Below are 22,708 nucleotides of genomic sequence, written 5' to 3' on the forward strand. Positions count from 1 at the left end.
AGAGAGATAGAAATTAAAAAAATTGAGATTGAAAAACAAAAATTAAAATAAGTCTTAATATTATATTTGGTATAAATTGAGATATAGATATTAAAATAAGAATAAAATTTTAATTTAATTTACATAAAGAATAAAGTTAAAATTAATTAATTGAAATGAGAATATTTTAAGTATAAAATATTATTAAAATTTCAGTTTCTATCTCAAAAAATTTTAATTTTTTGTGTCTTCATTTTTTAAAGGTATTGAAATATTAAAATCTTAGAAACAAAAACTAAAATTTTAGTACCAATCTCTAAATCACTAAAATATGATAGTGAATTTCAATCTCTCAATCTTCATTCTAGTAATTTAAAACAAACGCTACCTTAATTTTATACAGAATAGTAGGAATTGTCTGACTCTAATTATACTTTCTTTAATACTCATAAAAATATGATATAGTACATGCACTATGGATCCATTATTCTAGTAATATATATTAAATTTAAGCCATTATAATTATAGTTATAAGTAAGAGTTAATATTTAATTTGGTCTTTAAATTTATGAGTTTTAATTTAATTTTTAAAATTTTAATTATTTCTATTTAGTCTTTAAATTTTATAAACTATCTCGTATTAATTTTTCAGATAATTTTTAGTATAAAAATATTAATGAAGCATTGATATAGACACATATGTCACGCTAGAACTAATAAAATAATGCAATTTTGATTTTAACATTCAAATAGCTAAAACGTGTCTCATATTAATCTTTTAGATAATTTTTAGTATAAAAATATTAATGAAGCATTGATATAGACAACCACATGTCACGCTATAACTAATAAAATAATGCAATTTTAATTTTAACATTCAAATAGCTAAAAAATAACGTCGTATCACTTGTTTTGTTGAGTAAAGTTTTAATAAACACCACTTACGATGTTTTTAGATTAGTTGAGTGCCAAAATCAAAACGATATTAGTTTACATAATCTAGCATGGTATCCGACTGTCCACAACAGTGTTCCATTTGTTAACGTTTATATGTTGAAAATTATTTCAAGAACTAACATGAGTATGTTGGCAAAATTTATAAAGGCAATTAAAATTTTAGAGACTAAATTAAAATCTTCATACAAGTTGAGAGACTAAATTAAATATTATATCTATTGATAATTAAATTAATTTTTTTTAGCAATAATCAATCAATATTTTTTCTTTTCATTTCTTAACTTTTGTTTATTTGATAATTATTAGTTAAAAAATTAACTGTCCAGCAAAACTGATAATTAATTTAGTCCCCATGAAATTGTATAATATAATGTATCCAATTGTAGATTTAAATCTCATTAAAATTGATGCCTAAAAAAAATTAAAATATATATATAGTTTAATGCCTATTTTATTAGGCGCATATTATAATAGTTATCATTACGAGAATTACAGTGGTTATATAATTTTGATTAAATATTAATAAATTTAAAATAATAATATATATTATAAAAATATAAAAAATATAATTTTAATTTTAACAATATTTTTTTAATATTGTCAAAGTTATATAATTATTGTAGTGATTATATTGATAACTATTGTCGACTGTATTCCACCATTTTATTATTTATAAAAAATATTTTGACTCATTAATTTTTGTTTTCCAACTTTTGACTCATTAAAATTGCTAATAAAAGTATAAAACGATGTTATTTTCTCTTAAAAAGATATTATTTATTTGATATTACTAATATGGTAAAAATTTATATACATTTGTTTTTATAAAAAGCTTAATAATTAAGAGCTATTATATAATAATTTGATAAAATTTACATATAATTATTTTTATATGAAATTATTAGTTAAAAATTATTTATATATTTGACTAAATTATTATTTAATAATTTTTTATAAATAATATTACATATCTAAATTTTTTTATTAATCAAGTCTAATCAAATTAGTTTAATATAATAAAAATTAATTATAATTAATATTATTTTAAATTTTATTATTTAATTTAATTAAACTTAATTTATAAATATATATATATATATATATATATATATATATATATATATATATATATTTGTAACATTACTCCTTCTTGATGTAGGGGAATTTTGATGGTATAACATTTCACATCCCGAAATGGGCGAAATGGGTGCAGGATTGAATTGGCTAGTGGCTACAAGTAAAATATTATTTAAAAAATAATAATAATAATAATAATAATAATAATAATAATAATAATTAAAAAAAAAACATATACTCACGAGTTGCGCCTACTACTACAACTACAAGTACAACAGCAGCAGCAGACACACACTCTTTCACTCGAGTTACATTCATCAATGGCGGAACCACAATCAACAAACTACATTTCACGAGAAGAACTCAGCAAGCACAACAAACCCCAAGATCTATGGATCTCCATTCACGGCAAAGTCTACAACGTCACCAACTGGCTCCAATACCATCCAGGTGGCGCCTCCCCATTGCTCAACCTCGCCGGTCAAGACGTAACCGACGCCTTCCTCGCTTTCCACCCCAACCACGCCTTCAGCCGCCTCCAACCTTTCTTCACCGGCTCCTACCTCGCCAACCACAACGTCTCCGAAGCTTCCAGAGACTACCGAAACCTCCTCTCCACCTTCACAAGAATGGGCCTCTTCGACCATAACCGCGGCGTTCTCGCTTCTCTCCTCTTCATTTTCATTATGTTCTGTTTATGCGTTTACGCGGTTCTCTTCGCCCAGACCGGCCTGGTTCGCGTTGCCTCGGGCGCTTTGATGGGATTTTTATGGATTCAGAGCGGTTGGATTGGTCATGACTCCGGTCATTACAAGATTGTTAGTTCCAAGAAACTGAACCGGGTTCTTCAAATTCTTTCCGGTAATGTTCTGGCCGGAATTAGCATTGGTTGGTGGAAATGGAACCACAATGCGCATCACATTGCTGTTAACAGCCTCGATTTCGATCCCGATCTTCAACACCTTCCGTTCTTCGTCGTCTCTTCGAGGTTCTTCAATTCACTCTTTTCTTGCTTCTACGAGAGGATCATGAAATTCGATTCGTTTTCTAGGTTATTGGTTAGTTATCAGCATTGGACATTTTACCCTGTTATGTGCTTCGCTAGGCTCAATTTGTTTGCGCAATCTTTCATGCTGTTGTTTTCGAATCGGAAGGTTCCTGATAGAGGAACTGAGATTTTAGGGCTAATTGCTTTCTGGATTTGGTACCCTTGCTTGGTTTCTTGTTTGCCTAATTGGGGGGAAAGGATTTTGTTTGTGTTAGCAAGCTTTTCTGTTACTGGAATTCAGCATATTCAATTCTGTTTGAACCATTTCTCTGCCAAAGTTTATGTTGGTCCTCCAACCGCAACGGATTGGTGTGAGAAGCAGTGTAATGGTACTCTTGATGTAAGTTGTTCTTCTTGGATGGATTGGTTCCATGGAGGTTTGCAGTTTCAGGTTGAGCATCACTTGTTTCCAAGGCTACCGAGGTGCCATCTTCGGAAGATTTCTCCCTTTGTTAAGGATCTTTGCAAGAAGCATAATCTTCCTTACAATTGTGTGTCCTTCTGGAAGGCAAATGCTCTCACGATTCGGACGCTCAGGGACGCTGCGCTGCAGGCTCGCGATGTTACTAATCCTGTTCCAAAGAATCTTGTTTGGGAAGCTGTTAACACTCATGGATGAGTCGCAACTGGGCACTGGCAAGGTTCTTGTTGTGTTGCTTGGCTTTGAAGAAATTGGGAATAATTGGTTGCGAATTGGTTAGAGAGGCGTCAATCCGGTGTGGTTGCAGCAGATTCGACTAATTTACTATCAAAATTGATACCTGGAATGTATGGTTTAATATATTGTTCTCTATCTTGATTCTGCTCTGCACTTCATTCATGCTACAGAGAGTGGAATGTAAGTAATGCTATTATTATTATTCTTTAAAAGCTTCATAATAGTTTGAATTCAATGTGTATTGTAGCACATTATTATGCATGGGAAGGGAATTCATTTGAAATTTGTCTCCTTTCCTTCTTATTGATCGACTAGTTGCTCTATCAGTTTGGTTATGCAACTTTGTTCATTGTATTGTGAGATTTTGTTATTTATGAAAGAACATCATCATTTTAGTTTTATCATTGTGGAGGCACTTGCATTCTTCCATACTTTGATCTTTTATCAGTCTCCAATTGTATTCAAGTTTTTGCAAACTTGTATATTGGAAAAGGTGAATTCGTTTTTCCATACAAGGACGAGACAAACACAGAGCGAGTTGTGTAAAGAATTTTGGCGCAAAGCATGTGAAGTTGGACCAAGTCTCTTTCTTGCTTACGCATATTTCGTCACGTATCTATAATCTATAATTTTATGATGGCACCCTCATCTCTCAACCAATCAACCAATGTATGGCTTGAGTTGATTGTGTCAAGATGGAAAATGGAAAATGACAATTTTTGTTTATCGGTGATTGTTCAGTTCTGTTTTCCTATTCTCTCGAGTCACAAACTGTAAAATATTGAACAATGAACACTAACATTATGTAGAATTTATATTTTTGGATATCCTAACATTATGTACATTGTAAAGCCATGGTGGATCCTTGGCGCCATTATTCTTTCATTGCCCGATTTAGGAACGGAGCCGACCTCACTTAGTGGGACAAGGCTTTGTTGTTGTTGTTGTTGTTTGTTGTTTGCCCGATTTAGGAACGGGCTTTATGGAGGCATTATATAGGTATTTAGCTTAGTGGCATATTTTGGTGCCTCTTAAGGTGCTATACTCAGGTTCGAATAGTGGATGAGAACTCTAAAATGTTTCATGGGTGTGTGAGTTTGTAATGTTATAATGTCTAGGGCATAAGGGCATAAGGCAAATCATTGGTTGTTCAAAAAACGATTTTGATACCAACGCAAGTTGGCACAGATGGACGAGGGTCTGTGTCTCTTAATCATCTCTCCCGGGTTCGATACTCACTGGATGATCGGAATGGAGCTTGCTTGCTTGAGAGGGTCGCTCACTTTGTGCCTCTGCAGTACCCGAGGGATTAGTCATTGAGTTTCCAGCCTGATGGATACCCTGGTACAAACCAAAAAAAAAAACGATCTTGATAGAGCTAATCAAACGAGTGGGCCGACAAGTTCGAATCAGAAAATGACTGGTTTTTATCTTAATGATTCTGATGAGGAGTGTTGGTATCCGACCAGCTGATCCGCCCAGATGTGGTGGTGGCGGATACTACTAGTCCACTATGCTACCTCTGCCTATCTAGATGCTAGATCTAGGTAGTGATCCGGTGAAGGGTGGTGCCTCAGGATCCAAATACTGGGGAGATCGGGTTTATGGGTAGTGGGCTTTATCCTGGCCCGTTTGGGCACTGAAAAAAAAAGGGTAAATATCATCTTAACTTGACTCTATTCATACGACTTGATAAGTTAAATGAATTGATCCACTTAGTTTATTTTTTATTTTTCTAAAAAACAGAAATAAAAATTGAAAAAACAAGATAATTATAAAAATTTGTATTTAATATCCATAAGAAAATTTTATCATGTATTTATAAATTTAATCTAAAAATTTAGGTAAAAAATTAATATTACAATAACAAAAAGGTATCAAACAAGTCAATTGTGTGGCTCGATTCGAATATGCTTAATTCGCAAATTATCCGAGCCAAACCAAAATAAACAATTCATAAAAAAAATCATATTTTTACCTCTTCGATTCGCTATTTTTTAGCGAATAGACCAAATTGGCTTGAGTCGCATTTTAATCGTCCAAAAAGTTAAATTAATATAGGATTTAACTAACATGTATTTTAAAGGTACATAAGTTTATCATTAGTGAAAAATTTTAAATTTTTTCATTTAATAGATACAAAATAAATATATTAAAAACTTAAAATCTTTTATATTTTTAATAAATTTTTTAATTTTTAATTTTAACATATATTTTTAAAATACAAAATAGATAAATTCATTAATATATACTTAATTTTTCACAGATCATTTTCTTTTTAACACATTAAAAAATTCACTCACAAATACACTGAAATAAAATAAAATAATAATTAATAAATAAATAAGAGAGAACGGCGGAGCTGTAATCAACTAATCAAGAAGAGATGATAATCCAACCGAAAATATTTGGAGTCGTTTGTTTTGAGTGTCTTGTCCTGTGGTTAAATATCGAGGGCCACCGGACCAAGCACATGCAACTTTTTTAAACTTTTTATTTATTTTGTAATATTCAATCACATGCAACTTGTTTACTTTTTGACTTTTTGTATTCATTAAAAAAAATGGTTATTTCTATTTTTTACACTAACAAATAAGAGGAGTGCTACAGATACAAGTTATTTGGTTTACAATTCATATAAGTTGGAAGAAACTTAACAAAAAGCACGCTGACCCATATACGATTTCCATGGTGTGTTTCGCGTTCCTCCTTCTCCTCCTCCTCTTCCTTCTTCTTCTCCTTCTTCTTCTCCTACTCTTCTTCTTCTTCCTCCGTGAAAATGAGTTTCTTGCCAAATTTGATCTCCTTCGTGCGTTCTCTCTTTGCCTTTTCATTCGTTGTTTTATCTACGTTTATCACTGGTATTCTTGCTTCGTTTTTTTTTCGATTTTTATGATTTCTGAAATCAAGCTTTGAAATCGTTTTGAAGATAATAGAATTTCAGAAATACACTCAAACGATTACAGAAATACATCCAAACGGTTATAGGAATTCACCCAAACGATTATAGAAATACAGCCAAAAGATTACAGAAATACACCCAAAGGATTTAAGAAATACACCCAAAGGATTTAAGAAATACACCCAAAATTCGTTGAAGTACATCTTATGCATAATTCAGAACTCTTTCTCTTTCTCCTCCTTATCTTCTGCTGCTGCTTCTTCTTTAAAAACGATTTCAAAACTTGATGTCAAAAAACAATGAAAATCAAGAATAACGAAGAAAAAAAACAGAGAGAAAAACACGTAAATAAAGAAGGAGAAAGAGAAGGCAAGAAACAAAAGAAAAGAAGAAGAAGAAGAAGAGGAAGAAAAATGTGCAGCAAGAAGAAGAAGAAGGTGCAGAAGATGAAGAGGAAGAAGATGAAAAACGTACAGTCAAGAAGAACGAGGAGAAATACGACGATGATGAAACACTTCGAAGAAGAAGAAGAAGAAGAAGAAGAAGAGGCACGGAAAAAGAAAAAGAAAGAGAAGAAAAAGAGGAGGCATGAAAAAAAAAATGACTTGTATGATTTGTATGGAAAAACGCTTGTATATGGAGAATTTCTCAACAAATAAATATTATTGATATCAAACCAATTTGGGATGTGATAACTGCCTTGATGACCATAACTAGTTTCAAACATTTAGATTCTCAGGACAGTATTCAGATTTCCTTATAACATCCAATTTTTGAATTATATTTATTATAGAATATTTAATTAATTAAAATTGTAATAATTTAAATTTTAAATTTATAATAAAAAATAATACATATGAAAAACTAACATATTTAATTTAAATTTTAAAAATATAAAAATACTAATTTTAGTAAATTTATAACCAATAATAAATAATTTTTTAAGATATAGTCATAATTAATTCTATATTTATTAAATTTAAATGATTTTTAGTTACATAAAAAGATTAAAAAAAACAAGGTTCATTCATTAAGTTCAGAGCACACAATCATATTTAAATTAAAATTAAATTAACTAGATAAATCTATTATAAGTTTATAGTAGAATATCACGCTCTAACTAACCAGCCTTATATACTAACAGTATTTCATAAATATCTCAATCTGTGATTATTCGATTGACTTTGTTTAAAATTCAGCTTAAAGCTAACTCAATTCTCTATAAATTTGTCTCTAATAACTATTTTCAAATTCCAAATGTACAAAACGTTAAAGGACTTGCAAAGGGACAATTTAGATTGAAAATTTCACCTAAATGCGAGTTAGATTCTCCTAACACAATTTGTACATACCTAAGAGCCATTTAAGCCATTTCATTCTCATTCTATTCTCCTTTTTATATATATACAAAAATTCTAGATAACCTATTCCTCTATCTTTTATTATTGGTATTCATATACTTTCTTCATTCCATTATAGAAAAAATCTTTATCTTTTCTCACTTTCATACTCTCACTCTAAATCCTCTGCCAAATTATTTACAAATTTCACTCATATATTATTTTAAAAGAGATCCTCTCTAAATTATGCACATTACGAAATATGGAAACTTTTTTTCTAGCCAGTCAAAACATACACAAAGTTGGAATATATATATATATATATATATATATATATATGAAAACTTTACTGGAAGTAGAGGTTTTATACTATTTTTTTATATGTTATATCTTAAATATTTTTTAATATAGATGTTAGTATTGCATGTCATGATATAATGTCTTTTTCTTTCATACACATTATGCATTATAATAACCATCTTATGTGCATTCAAGAATTGAGGGAGTGATCTTTCGATAAGAAAAATTGACCCCCCAAAGACAAGATAATCGAAATGATCCTTTAGTAAGAGAAGGTTATTGAATAGAGATTATCCTTTAGTAGGGAAAGGTGATTGGCAAATTTTTGGGATAAGAACCTAGGATAAAGAAAGGAGACTCCGAAAGACAAAATCTCAAAATGATCATTCGGTAAGGGAAGGTGATCGAATCGAGATGATCCTTTGGAAAGGAAAGGTGATCAACAAACTTTTGTCCTTTTTTTAAATATAAATTTCCTTCTTGTGTATGTCTAAATAACCTTGATTGTAAATTGAATTGATGGAATGATCTTGCGGTAAGGAAAGGTGACTTCCAAAGACAAAATATCGATGTGATCTTTCGGTAAGGAAAGATAATCGATCGAGATGATCCTTTGATAAGGGAAGGTGATCGATCAAGATGATCGTTCAGTAAGGGAAGGGGACTCCCAACTTTTTATACCAATTTAAACTCAATACCTTCCTTAAAAGTTACAAAAAAATGAAAAATACAAAAAAGTGTGATTATGACTGTTCTTCTTTTATCCTTTCTATTTGATTTATGATTATGTTTATTATTCTTATTTCATTCAAATATGCTTCTTTTATCTAAAGATCCTTTCTATCTAATATCTATAATCCTTATTTTATTCAGAGATCCTTTCTGTTTGATTTATCTATGCCAATATTATTATTTTTCTCTTATTTATCTTGTCTTGTTTTATGATTTACGAGCACATCAAATCAAGGTTTATGAGTTTGTATTCTATATATTTTAACATTATAGGCATTTTGTTATGAGTCACATGTATCATGACGTAAGTAAATGAGAAGCATCTAAAAGTCACACTACTTCGACTAACAAAGCCTTTTGAAAATAATAATTAAACAATATTACATTATCATTGCTTTTATTTTAAAATTTAGAGTGACTAGAGATGGATATGATGATATCAAATAGATAAATTATTGAGAATTTTTTGTTTCTCATCCCCTTTCTCTGTACCATCTTCAGGAACAATGCAGTATAAAACAATACACTACTTGATTGAACTAAAAAGACCAGTACATTATAAGATGGTTAGGAGTGGGATATCAAGGACATAGATACGGAACGTTAAGCACTTAGCTAAATTCATATTAATAATGGAGAATAGGTGATTGTTTCAGCTATAGTTATGCAAAATGAGAGAATTAGAATCATTTATGTGTCTTATTTAATATTTATTGAGTGACTATGATTATGGTTATGATGTTTATTTTTATTTATTATATGATTATTTGACATGAGTAAAGTTTGTTATTATTTTTGCTTTTATAATTTAGTATGCCCACTTTCTATTTTAGTATCGCTAGATCCAGTTATACATTTTAACTAGTAATGATTTTTGTGATAAGGTTCTCACTATTTTCAAATAGCTTTTACTGATAAAAAGTAAAAATTAGTTATCCACTGTTCTTATATAAAATATTTTATATAAAGATTTTTTTAATTTTATAAAATTTGACTATCGACCACTAATATAATTCAAATAAAATTTATGGCTAATTTAAAAATATTAGAGCATTACACTTATAACTGTCTTAGTTATATTATAACAACTTATAACATATCTGAAGTTACAATTAACAATTTTATAAGAGGAGAAATTTTAATAGAGAATTTTAAAATGATCAATTATATCGAATCATATTAAAAAGCTCATACATTTTTTATTATTTATTTATTTATTTATTTATTTATTTGGGTCAGAGATCTAGACCAAAACCTAGCCTAGACCCAATACAAAAACTCAAATCCCCGAACCCGACCCGAAAATCAAACATACATTTCTCTTTTCATTTTTTCACAAAACTAGACTCTTTGTCTTTTAGTACAGCAAATTTTTCTCAGTAAGTCAAGCAGATGAACGGAAGTATCTCGACGCGGAAGAGCTCCAAATCGACGGAAGTATCTTCGACGCTCAAAGCTCCAAAATCAATGGGCACAGTTATCGAATCGTCGGCTGTATCTTCATCTTCGTCGGCAGCATCTTCATCTCCATCAACATCCTCATCGTATTCATCCCCGCTAGAACTTTGGTGGTCCTTGGAGTTTTGAATCGTTCGCTTCTTTGAAGTTCTCCCTAATTGCCTTGAGGTCGTCATTCACCCATCGCCATGATTGCTCATTTCCCGATTTCATTTTCAACCCAAACTTATGAGTCCGGTTGACGCCAAAACCTAGGCCATCATCTTTTGGGACTGAGTCACTTTGGGTTATACTTAGAGCTTCTGCCTCAGATCGTAATTGATCTGGCTAAGAAATGCTCTTTTTGTATTATCAAAGAAGTATGAGAATAGGTGATGTTTTTTATAGCTCGTCTCTTCACATATCTTGCTCATTCTATTGATTCTTACCTTTGTTGTGGATAATACGCAGAATTTCTAATGGTGGTTGCATGCTCCGATATAAATAAAGGTTTTCTAATTCTGCTTCTCTGGCCACCTTATGTGCAAGGAGATTTTCTTCTCTGGGAGTCCAGCTTATGTCTCTGTGCAACCGAATAAAATCTTTCCGCTGTTGTCTCTGTACACCACTGCTATAGCCCCTTTTTCTATATCCTTTTTGAAAGAAGCTTCCACATTTGTCTTGATCCAATTCGTAGAGGGTCGCCTCCAACAAACCTCTCTCGTTCTTTTTTGAACCTTTTTTTCTTTTATATTTATCTATTTTTCTGCTATTCTCCGAAACAGATTTTTCATTAGTTTAGCCTTTTTTTATTGTCCAATTAGGATCAATTTCTTACTGCTGGCACACTTTTTTATTTCTAGTCTTCCATATTTTTCACACTAGAAATTCTATTTTACTAATCTTCTATTTTTCTCCTCCCCTCTACTGATTTGATTTTTTGTATGATCGTCATCAACCAGTTTCTAAATTCAATAGCCATTTCTTTTGTTGAAATACATTGACAATCAACTCTAAATCATGCAGCCCTTATCCACTCACACAACAATAATGTATGCTCTGTTGACTCTACTTCTTTAGTACAAATATGGCATATAGAACTCTAAGCAATTCTCTTTTTGTATAAATTTAAATTTACCGACACGATATCATGGGATGCCTTCCACAAAGATGATATGATTTTAGAGAAAATTTCCATTTTCCAAATTTCTTTCCAATATTCCCTTTTAGCATCACTTGTGGATGGGTTTTCATGACCTTGATAATGAAATTCTCCTTTTACAGTGAAATAATCTGTCTTTATAGTATATATACCATCTTCTCTTGCAGGCTAGTATAAATTATCCTCCCTATTCACAAAACTAATTGGGGTTCTAATAATAGCATCACAAATTTTTGGCGAAAACATGCTTCTAATTTTGCTTTCATTCTAACATCTTCCCACTTTAATGAGTTCTTCAACTATCTAAACATCTTGTCTACCATTCTCCAGCACCCTATCTACTTCAGCTATTCAATTATCCCTCCATATATTAATCTTCGAACCATTTTTAATACTCCACTTCTCTTTTCTCCTTAACAATTCTCGTCCATGTAAAATGCTTTTCTATAACCATGAAGAATTCTTTTCAACCTGTGCCTCCCAAAAATTACCATCTGGATAATAGATAGATTGTAGAATTTTTACCCAAATTGTATCTGGATTCTTTAAAAGTCTTCCATACTTATTTTGCTAGATGAGTAATATTATGTATTTCTAAGTCCTTGAAATTCAATCCTGCTTCTATTTTGCTCTTTGTTATTGTGTTTTAGTTCTTCCAATAAATATCTCTCTCCTTTTCAATTTTTTCAATTTTTTTAAACTAACGGGCTTTAGGCCCAAAGAAAAAAAATTCAAAACTAACTAAGAAATTCTAAGACTCTACAATCTTGAATTAAAATTGGGAGTAAAGAGCCAATTTAATTCTCGTTCATTTTTATGAAAAAATAGATGTTCTTTCTAAAAAAAAAGACATTTTGGCTTTCATTTTTTTTTTAATTTTAGGATAATACGACTCATCTATTAAAAATTTTATTAAATATTAACAAAAATTAATTTTGTGGAGGATTTTATTTGTAATGTGTGGGATTTTAAACTCTCACAAATTATTAATAAGTTTATTTTTGAAAATTTTTTTTTTCGGTGGTGGTTAAGTAGAAAAAGAACATTGCTAAAAATAATGTCACAGAAAAAAAGTAATTACAATACAAAGATCTTTTTAAAAGAAAAATAGTATCGAACAAGAAATGAAATAAGATAACATTAATGTTGATGATATTTGTATTGATAATGATGACAGTAGAAGAGACAACGATAATAATAAAATATGATTACACAATAAAAATAGTAGAGATAGAAGTTATAATAATAAGAACTAAGAAGGTGATAGTGATAATAGTCGTCATAATTAGTTATATTATTAAAAAAATTTATGAAATTTAAAACTCCCGTAAATTATAAATAAAATATTCACAAAATTAATTTTCATTACTGTTTAAAGAATTTTTTAAGAGAGAAGTTGTATTGTTATAAAATAAAAATATTGAGGATGGAGTTATGCAAGACGTTTTCTCCCTAGATCTTGATTTTAACTCCAGAATGTCTCTCAACAAAGAAATATGTTCACTGGATCAACTATATATTGTAAAGATCGAAATTCGATCATGGCTGCATCTATCCTTTTTTTTTTGTCTATCTATCCATTTATTATTATTATTATTATTATTATTATTGTTATTATTATTATTATCAAAAGACCATTCTTTTCTTTTTCCGCTTTAATAATTCTCAAGGAGTTTGTTACTTACTTAACTACAAACACAAAAGCCCATAATAATTTGTTGTTTGGGAGTTCACAACTTCACAAAGTTTAATTAATAATTTCTCACACTTATATGCTTATACTAAAATTTAATTACATTACTTTATTGTGGGGATGCTACACTTTTGCTATATCACTTCATGTTAGTACTGTATTAATTACAGTTAAATTAAAGACGAACAAAAAATTATAATTTATAAATTCAAAAATTAAAGACTATTTTAAATTAACATTAAAAGTTTTATAAACCAAATTAGATATTGCTAATTTTTATCTCTAAAATTTAATTTTTTTTAAAATATTTTTAACATTTAATTTTATTCAATTTTATCTCTAATGTTTTCGATTTATTTAGTTTTATTTCTAATATTTTTAATTTATAACAAAACTACCTCTGCATATTTTCGATTTTGCATTTTCTCTAATAACTTAAATCGAGTTAATGTTTAAATTAATTTTGATACAAATAAAAAATATTAAAAATAAAATTAAATATTAATTTTTTTAATTCTCAAAACGTGAGATACATAAAACATATTTTATCTTACTTTTAAATAAGTAGATAAGATTTTACCTTGATTAGGACAAAACAACATCAGCATGTGATGAAAACACATTTTTCCTAGGTATATGTGTGGATACACAGACCATGACCTTAAACTTCGCTAATTTGGATCCGATGCTCAATTAGACTCCTTAATTTATAGTTATTAGTTTTGTTACGTAGACTATAATTTTTGTAAATAATAAATTTTAAAATTAGTTTAATAAAATAAAAATATATTATATTTTTATTAAAATTACAAAAATTATAAATAAATAAATAAATTATTAAATATATAACTGTATTGTTTATTAAATTTATTATTTCTCTATACTTTTTCTATTATTATATATACGTGTTCTTATTAGTGAATAGTGATGTTCTCTTTTAATAATAAAGTAATTAAAACAAATTATTATTAGTGATTTCTTCTATCTGACCTTTGACTCAGTTTATTTGGTAAGCGTTTGACAGAGACCAAACACAATAATACACTCTGCTCTACTGCTCTGAATGTTAGGTTTAGTTATAGTAACATTTAACAAAAACTCATTTATTTTTTTCCCTTTAAATAAATATAAAAGAAAAGAATCAATAAACCAAATTGTGAAGAAACATTCCATACCCTCAGGATTTTTTATTTAAATAAAAAATTAATTATTGGGTTTACATAGTATTGGGTTTACAAATTAAACTACACGAATTAGAAATTATTAATGATAATAATTTGTAATTACTTCTTTTATTATTTCATTAATTAAGATATTTTATTTTGGAGAGAAAATGAATAAAGAAACATATGCTAATTTAAGATAGTGACCATATTTATTCGCAAGATAAAAAATAATAATAATATAATTTTTGAATTGAAAATAAAGTGTTAATTTTTTTTATGAAATTAAAGAGTATTTTCTAAAAATTAATTGTCAATAACAATCACCCTTTTATCTACTTGTAACTTTATTTACTTGTAACGTAAAGAGTACGTACTGCCAGTTATTTTATTACTCAATTTTTTTATCGTTATATTTATAATTTTTATTTTTTTTAAATTGTTAATAATTTTAATTAACATAAATAAGTGAATCAAAATACAAATAAAAATAAAAAATATAAATATGAGAGAAAAAAAGTAAAAATAGAAAAATTATAAAAATAAATTAAAATAAAAATAAATAAAAATAAAAATACTCAGATTATGAAATAAATAATTATAAAATTAAATAATTAGTAAAAATTAGTAATATACATATTATGGCCTATAACAAAAATAAAGGATATCAGAATGTTAATTTTAATTTAAAGGTTGTTATAGCAATATTTTGGATGGTGTTCTTTGTAAAATTATAACAACACTTGTGCTATAGTATTTTAGAACACATGCAAGGATCGTGTTCTTTAAAATTACAGTATTTTTTATGTGAAGTCGGGTTGTTTATCGTTTAATTTTTTAATTTATGAATAAAAAATTTTATACATGTTATATGGAATGAAAAATTAATCTCTTTTTATTATATTGATATTTAATTATATTACAAAAAATATAATTAAAAACACATTTTAATTAATAAAAAAATAAAATAAGTAACTAAATTTGTTGTTATAAAAAAAATCAACTATTGAGATTATACCTTCTATATATTAATAAATTATATTCATCCGATATTTAGATTATTTTTTTATATTTATATAATTATTCTAACTTAATAATAGGTTTATCATTGTATTTTTTAGTGAGAGTACATAAAGAGTACATAGTATAAGGTGTAATAACTCAATAAATATTTTTTAAGGAAATTTTTCATTCTCTTTAACATGAGAAGTACTTGTTTTTCTCTCTTTCATCAAATCATCAACAGTTTGAACGTGGTGAACGTGGAGAGCAACAGACTGTAAATCCAATTAAAAAAAGTTGTGAATTGAAATCCAATCCAATTTCGCCATTTTCTTTCTATCCCTAATTTTTCTTTCGACATTTTCTTTCTCCAATTCTTACCTCTTCCTTCAAACTTATCCAATAGAGTCTGATGAGAGGCTATTTCGCAATATTTTTTCTTGGTGAACATAGCTGTTCCGATCAACGAGTTGGAAGGAAGAAGATCTGACTCTATGATTCATTGATTTCTCAAAATGACGAACACGGTAAACATATCCTCCGATTGTAGAGGTCGTGGAGTTACATTGGCTTACTCTCATTGTAACAAACAAGCCTATAAAGATGTATGCTATAAGAAGCATAGGTACTCCTCTCATTTTTATCAACGGCAGCAACATAACACCACCATCAATCACGTAATCACTTAGGGGCATGGTGATATACTCAGTGACAAATAATCCCAGCTCCATTGTCTCCAAAAGAACACTGGAATATAAAGATCTGGTTAACTCCAGATCAAAGATTTGCCTTATTATATCAAAGACAAAAGTGTACAGCAACAACTTCATAATGCAAATCAAATTTTGAGTAATTCTATTCAGACTTTCACTCCAGGTAAAACCATTGCATTGCATTTTAATGCGAGAATTATAAGTATTATCACTCCAAAATCTGCACTATGGGTCATTGATTCCAGTGTAACAGATCATGTGACTTTTGACTTAAAAATTTTTGCAAGTTTTCAAAATATTGCTCCAATCAATATAATATTGCCAAATGGGACCAAAACTGTTAGCACCATCATTGGCACAATTACATTCTCTAAAAAATTTTTTTAAAAATGTTTTATACATTCCTTCTTTTTATTTTAAACTGATCTCTGTGTCAAAGTTAACCTCAAACTTATATTGTCAACTGTTAATCAATGATAAGGGTTGTGAGATACAAGATCGATCCAAATCAAAGATGATTGGTATTGCTGAGTGTATAGAATGAGTAGAAAACCAGAATTCTCTCACATTTCCACTCTTCCAACAAAGCAAGCTTCATTGGCGGCAACTATGACTACTACTCATCCTACCACACCTTCACACAGTGAGCACAATAACATTTAGCATTTTAGATTAGGACACATACTCATACATAAATTGATTTTCTGAAGAAGTATCCTTTTATAGATTGTATTGCTTCAAAACTTCCTTGTGATTCATGTTATTTTGCAAAACAAAAGAAATTATCTTTTAATCTTAGTACAACTGAAATAAAAGATTGTTTTGACTTAGTTCATATGGATATCTGGGGTCCTATTTCTGTCCCTTCCAATGAATGACATAGGTATTTTTTGACTGTGGTAGATTGCAAGAGCTTATTCACTTGGATTTTTTTATGAAAAACAAACCTGAAGCATCACAATTGGTTATTAATTTTGTGAATTTTGTCAGAGTACAATTTGAAAAACAAGTTGAGTGTATAAGGACTGACAACGGGCCAGAGTTCACTCTAAAATCTTTTTTTGCATCAATTAGAATTTTACACCAAATTTTTTGTGTAGAAACACCAGAGCAAAGCGGAATTATAGAGAGAAAACACCAACATATTTTAGGTGTTGCTAGAACACTGCTATTTCAATAAGGAATTTCACATTATTTTTGGCAATATGCAGTTTCTCATGCCATTCACCTAATTAATAGGCTGCCCAGCACTAACCTGGATAATGATAGTCCTTACAAGATTTTGTATAGTAACTTACCTGACCTTTTATATTTAAGAGTATTTGGTTCTCTTGCATATGCCTCCACATTAACAAATTCAAGAATAAAATTAGACCCAAGAGCCAGAAAACAGCTGTTCTAAGTTTTAAATTAAAAACAAAGGGTTTTCGACTTATTGATTTAAAATCAAAGAAAATTTTCATATCTATAAATGTAACTTTTTATGAAACTCATTTTCCATTTCTACATTTCACTAGCACTGACATTTCTGTGGTATCCAATTATACTTCACAATGCATTGATCTTTTTCAATATGATACACCATCCACACATCATTTGCAATCACCTACAAATACCACACTCACATATTCAAATAAACATTTCTCAAGTTCAATGCACTCACCAATTTTCTCACACACCATTGCACCCATTACCACACCACACACTAACAATGCACCTACATCACAATACTCTGACATCACACATGACTGCATTACTAGAAAATCTGAAAGAGTCAAGAAACCGCCTGCTTATTTGAAGGACTATCATTGTATGACAACCCACACAGTTCACTCTAACAACTTTGCCAACTCTAACTCTTTATATCATATCTTACAACACTTGTCATATGATAAACTAACCCTAAAATATAAGTCACTGTCTCTAGCCATCACCTCAAATCAAGAACCTAGCACTTATGAGAAAGCGGCTGCACATGAATGTTGGAGAAAGGCAATATAAGATGAATTGACAGCTCTAGATCATAACAGAACTTGGTGTCTCACTGAACTCCTAAAAGACAAGAAAGCTGTGGGTTGAAAATGGGTTTTTCGGGTAAAGGAGTCGGCCGATGAGCCAATTTTTGGACTATGCAACCACTTCTCACCTACAGGCTGTTTTTTGCATACTCTGATATTTAAAAGACCGACCTGCAACTGGTCTCTTCTTCTCCTCTACTTCTAATCTGCATCTCACTGGATTTGCCGACGCTGACTGGGCTACCTGTGCTGATACTCGTCGCTCCGTTTCCGGTTATTGCTTCATGCTTGGGAACTCTCTCATTATCGGAAAGAGTAAGAAGCAAACTACAGTTGTCAAGTCCTCTGCAGAAGCTGAGTATAGGTCTCTTGTTGTTGCCACTTGTGAAGCTAGTTGGTTATCTTTTTTAATGGATTTCATTGGTTTGCCGTTTCAAAAGTCTATTATTCTATTATGTGACAACCAGTCCGCCATTCACATCGCCAATAATTCCATCTTTTATGAAAGAACCAAACATATTGAAGTGAACTGCCACATTGTTCGTGAGAAGCATTTATTTGGTCTCATTCGTCTTATGCCAGTTCGTTCCAAAGATCAACTTGCTGATTTTCTTACCAAAACTCTGTCACTGGGTCTTTTTCTTGCTAATGTTTCCAAGTTATGATTGTTAGATTTACACAATTTTAGCTTGCGGGATAGTGTTACTTGAATTATTTTTTTTATCAATAATAGGCTTACTATTGTAATTATTTTTTAGTGAGAGTACATAAAGAGTATATTGTATATAAGGTATAATAATTCAATAAATATTTTTTAAGGAAATTTAATGAGAAGAATTTATTTTTCTCCCTCTCGTAATCCCTTCTGGTTCATCAAAACATAAGATTTTCTTCAGACACCATTCTTTATGTGATGAATGATAATATAAAATAGAATAATACTACTTGTACATCAAAATCAATAAAAATATGTCATTTACTTATTTGCTTGATTTATTTATATGAACTTTCAATTCAAAATAATTTAATAACTAAATCGAGATTCTATACCTTGCTCCAAACCAAAAATAAAAGGAGAATTTGACAATCGTGTCTGAAAATGTTGTTATTGGAACCCACATAGAGATAACACTATATTAGTTTTGTCCAATTGGAATCATAATTAAAAAATAAGATAAAAAAAGGTATCTTCACATATGGTCAAAAACAAAAGAAAATGGGGAAAAGCCCAAATAATAGGGGATAAGCACGTTGCAATTAATGCAGTGAATGTGAATTTAATACTTCATTGCTGGCACTCTGCACTCACAACCGGCTTTCAACCTTGCCCATCTCCTTCACCGACCCCCTAACCTTTTTTTTTACTCATTATTCAAAAAATGTTTACTTAATATTATATTTTTTTCTCTTCTTTTAACATGGAAATAAAATAATTTTTGAACGTTGATTATTATATTTTGAATTGATTCTTTTTGTTCTTTTATTTTATATAACTTTGACTTCATCATTTGAACTTAGAAAATACAAACAATATGTTAATTTGTTATACTTTTTTTTGTATTCAAAATATAACATTGCTTTTTTTTTTTCCTATTGATTTTTGTATTACTTTTGCTAATAAAATAAGTCAATTATTGATCCTTTAAGTGATTACTACTATTTTGTTAACAAAAAAGCGTAACTATGGGAAAGGAAATGTCCAGTTATTTGGCATTTTTTTTAAACTCTCTTACAAAAACTTTTGAAATACTTAAAATTAGCTATGGGGAAAATAAATTATATATATATATATATATATATATATATATATATATATATATATATATATATGAGGTAAAAGATCATTATTACTAAAATTAATAGATTAATGTTAGAGTAATGATTAATGCTTGAATATTCTAATTTATTCTTTTATTCATTCTCTTTCTTATTAGTTAAATGAGTAGAAATTTAAATATCTTTGTTATTTTCTTAAAATATTAAAAAAAATACAAATATAAAACTTTTTTATTTGTAAATTAAGAAATTAATAGAAAAATGAGTTAAAAGTTAAAACCCCATAATATTTTTCTAACTATTCATATATTCATTACATAATGTGATGACTCATGACCATTTTCCAAACCAAACCATTAGAATATTCCATAGAAGTGATATCCATGGGAACCAAATTAATGAGAAGGGGGAATGAGAATAATGATGCTTTACAATACTTTCACTCTGCGGTTTGCACATAAACAAACTAACTCCATTCATCAGAAAATGTTGCACTATTATTAATTAGGTGGAAAATTAATTAAAGTTACTAAGTTAGAAGTGGAATTGATCAATGACCAATCAGCATTCAACACAAGCCTCTTTCAATTTTCTTTGGTCTACAATGATTATTGATGATTATGATACATAAACAACCACAAACCAAAATATCTATCTAATGTTATGGAGAATTAAAACCAATATGGCAATAAGCCAATAATGGGGGGCCAACAAGCAACAATCTATAATGTCATGTACTTCATTTCAACATCCACATGAAGAGACACTCAACTCTACAAGATTCAATTCACAAATCAAAACTATACTTAGAATTTGTATTATTAATGCATGAATATGTTACTAAAATATCATAAATTTATAAAAAGAAGTTTAGTCCTCAAAACATATAATTAAAATGTTTTTAAACTCAATGAGTACTTATAAAAAGAAAATTATAATTAAATTAAATTTCATTATATTAGAAGAACTTGAGAACTAAATCAAAAGTATAATAATGTGTTGAATATATAGCTACAAAAATATTAGCCAAAAAAAGAAAATAAGGAAAACCAATACTTAAACAACACAATTTTACAAAAACATATATATAATTATAGGCAACAGCAGTAACACTAAACAAACATGAAAATTACACTAGTAAAAAGGTAGTGAAAATTAATTACTAATTACTTATTGCAATTAGCCCCCTATAAGTTTTCTTAATTACTTGGCAGTCCCTCTGCCAATCATCTCCTTATACCTCATTATTGAATCCAGCCTCTGAAGCTTCAGCTGCTGCTTGAACCGGTTAATGAAGTCATCCGCCTTTGCATCAACGCCACCGTCACCTCCGCCTTCTTCTGCGGCGGCGCCACTCTCCCTCGCGGTGGCCGGACGGCGGGTTTCCACAATGTCGACCTCCTCGAAGTGCGAGAAGGCCGATTTGGTGCTCGCCGACTTCTTCATCTTCCTCGGAAGCTTAACCGGAACCTCGCCGGAGGCCGGTTTAGTGTCGGAATGCGTTCTTGTGAAATTACCGGTTTGCCCTTGCTGCAGCTTGCTGAAAATCTCGTCCATGGAAGCGCAAGAATCCTCATCCACGTCATGGTTGTTGTTATTGCGGAACATTATTTCTCCAACTACATCTCCATCTTCATATTCTTCTACTTGTTGTTCTTCTTCTTGTTTCTTCACTTTTGGTATTTTCGGCACGTGCGTTTTTTTCTTTGGTTGTTCAGGGGTAAAATAGGAAGATAAAGTTTCAGTTGGGAAATAAGTTTGAAGGTTAATGGATTTGAGGCGTTGGATGACTGAGGAGGGAGATCTGGGAAGTTGTTGAGTTTGTTGAGTTTGTTGAGGTTCTTGGGAAGTGTGATGAGGGTGGTTAGAGTAAAAATTGATGGATTTAAGCCGTTGCAATAGAGAAGGAGATCTAGGAAGCGGTTGTTGTTGTTGGAATAAGTAGTTATTGATTTCATGTGGAAGTTGTTGTGGTTGTTGCTCATGGTAGTTATAAAAGTTTAGGGATTTGAGTCTATGCAAGAGAGAAGGGGATCTTGCAAGTGGTTGTTGTGGTTCATGATGTTCATGATGCTTGTCATTGTTGTTGGAGAGAGAGGAGATGATGTAAATGGTGGCAATAACAAGTTGGAGAAGGAGGAAGAACATGGTTGGGGTGAACCAACTGGTGAGGGAAGATGTTGATGATGACAATGATTCCTCAAACATGGTGGTGGTGGTGGTGGAACGATCTTTGCTTTGGTTTCTTTTGTGTGCTTTTTTTTTTTTTGTGATAGCTAATTCCTATGATATAGTGATATACAATACATATATATTGCTATTTTACATTACACTACACTCCTTGCCTTAGTCTTTTTGTGATTGCAAGGGGGAGATTAATAAATAAAAAGAGGTCAGGAATACACAAATCATCATGTGTTGGGTTCTTCCTCACTGTTTATTTTTTTTTTAAAGATAGAGAGGCTCAAATATGAAATATTTAAAGAGAAATAATAGGAACCAATGAAATATTTGTATAATATGTACGATGAAAGTTTAGAGGGTATTAAAAATATAATTATTAGTGTGTCCGGAGAAAATTTTTTATTTTTTATTAAGTCACAGTTGGACACAATAGACACGTATATCGAACGAATACGTATGTCGGACGAATATCAATGAGTGTCGTATTCAAAATATGTCCAATAAACAGATACATCAACTCAGCAAAGTGTCCTAAGCCTTAATTGAGATTGCTTTAGTTTTGTATTT

General features: G+C 29.8%; 2 protein-coding genes across 2 annotated transcripts; one reads left to right on the top strand and one right to left on the bottom strand.

Annotated features, from left to right (window-relative positions):
* Positions 1-2,100: 2,100 nt before the first annotated feature.
* Positions 2,101-4,120, top strand: LOC112697662 (acyl-lipid (9-3)-desaturase). Its single transcript, XM_025750934.3, has one exon. The coding sequence runs from the start codon at positions 2,334-2,336 to the stop codon at positions 3,678-3,680; it is 1,347 nt and encodes a 448-aa protein (XP_025606719.1). The 5' UTR covers positions 2,101-2,333; the 3' UTR covers positions 3,681-4,120.
* A 17,040-nt stretch (positions 4,121-21,160) lies between these two features.
* Positions 21,161-22,165, bottom strand: LOC112805955 (uncharacterized). Its single transcript, XM_025848270.1, has one exon. It carries the CDS (start codon positions 22,163-22,165, stop codon positions 21,161-21,163), a length of 1,005 nt encoding a protein of 334 aa, XP_025704055.1.
* Positions 22,166-22,708: the final 543 nt, after the last annotated feature.

This window comes from Arachis hypogaea, chromosome 16, assembly GCF_003086295.3.
Source record: "Arachis hypogaea cultivar Tifrunner chromosome 16, arahy.Tifrunner.gnm2.J5K5, whole genome shotgun sequence".
NCBI classification, from domain to species: Eukaryota; Viridiplantae; Streptophyta; class Magnoliopsida; order Fabales; family Fabaceae; genus Arachis; species Arachis hypogaea.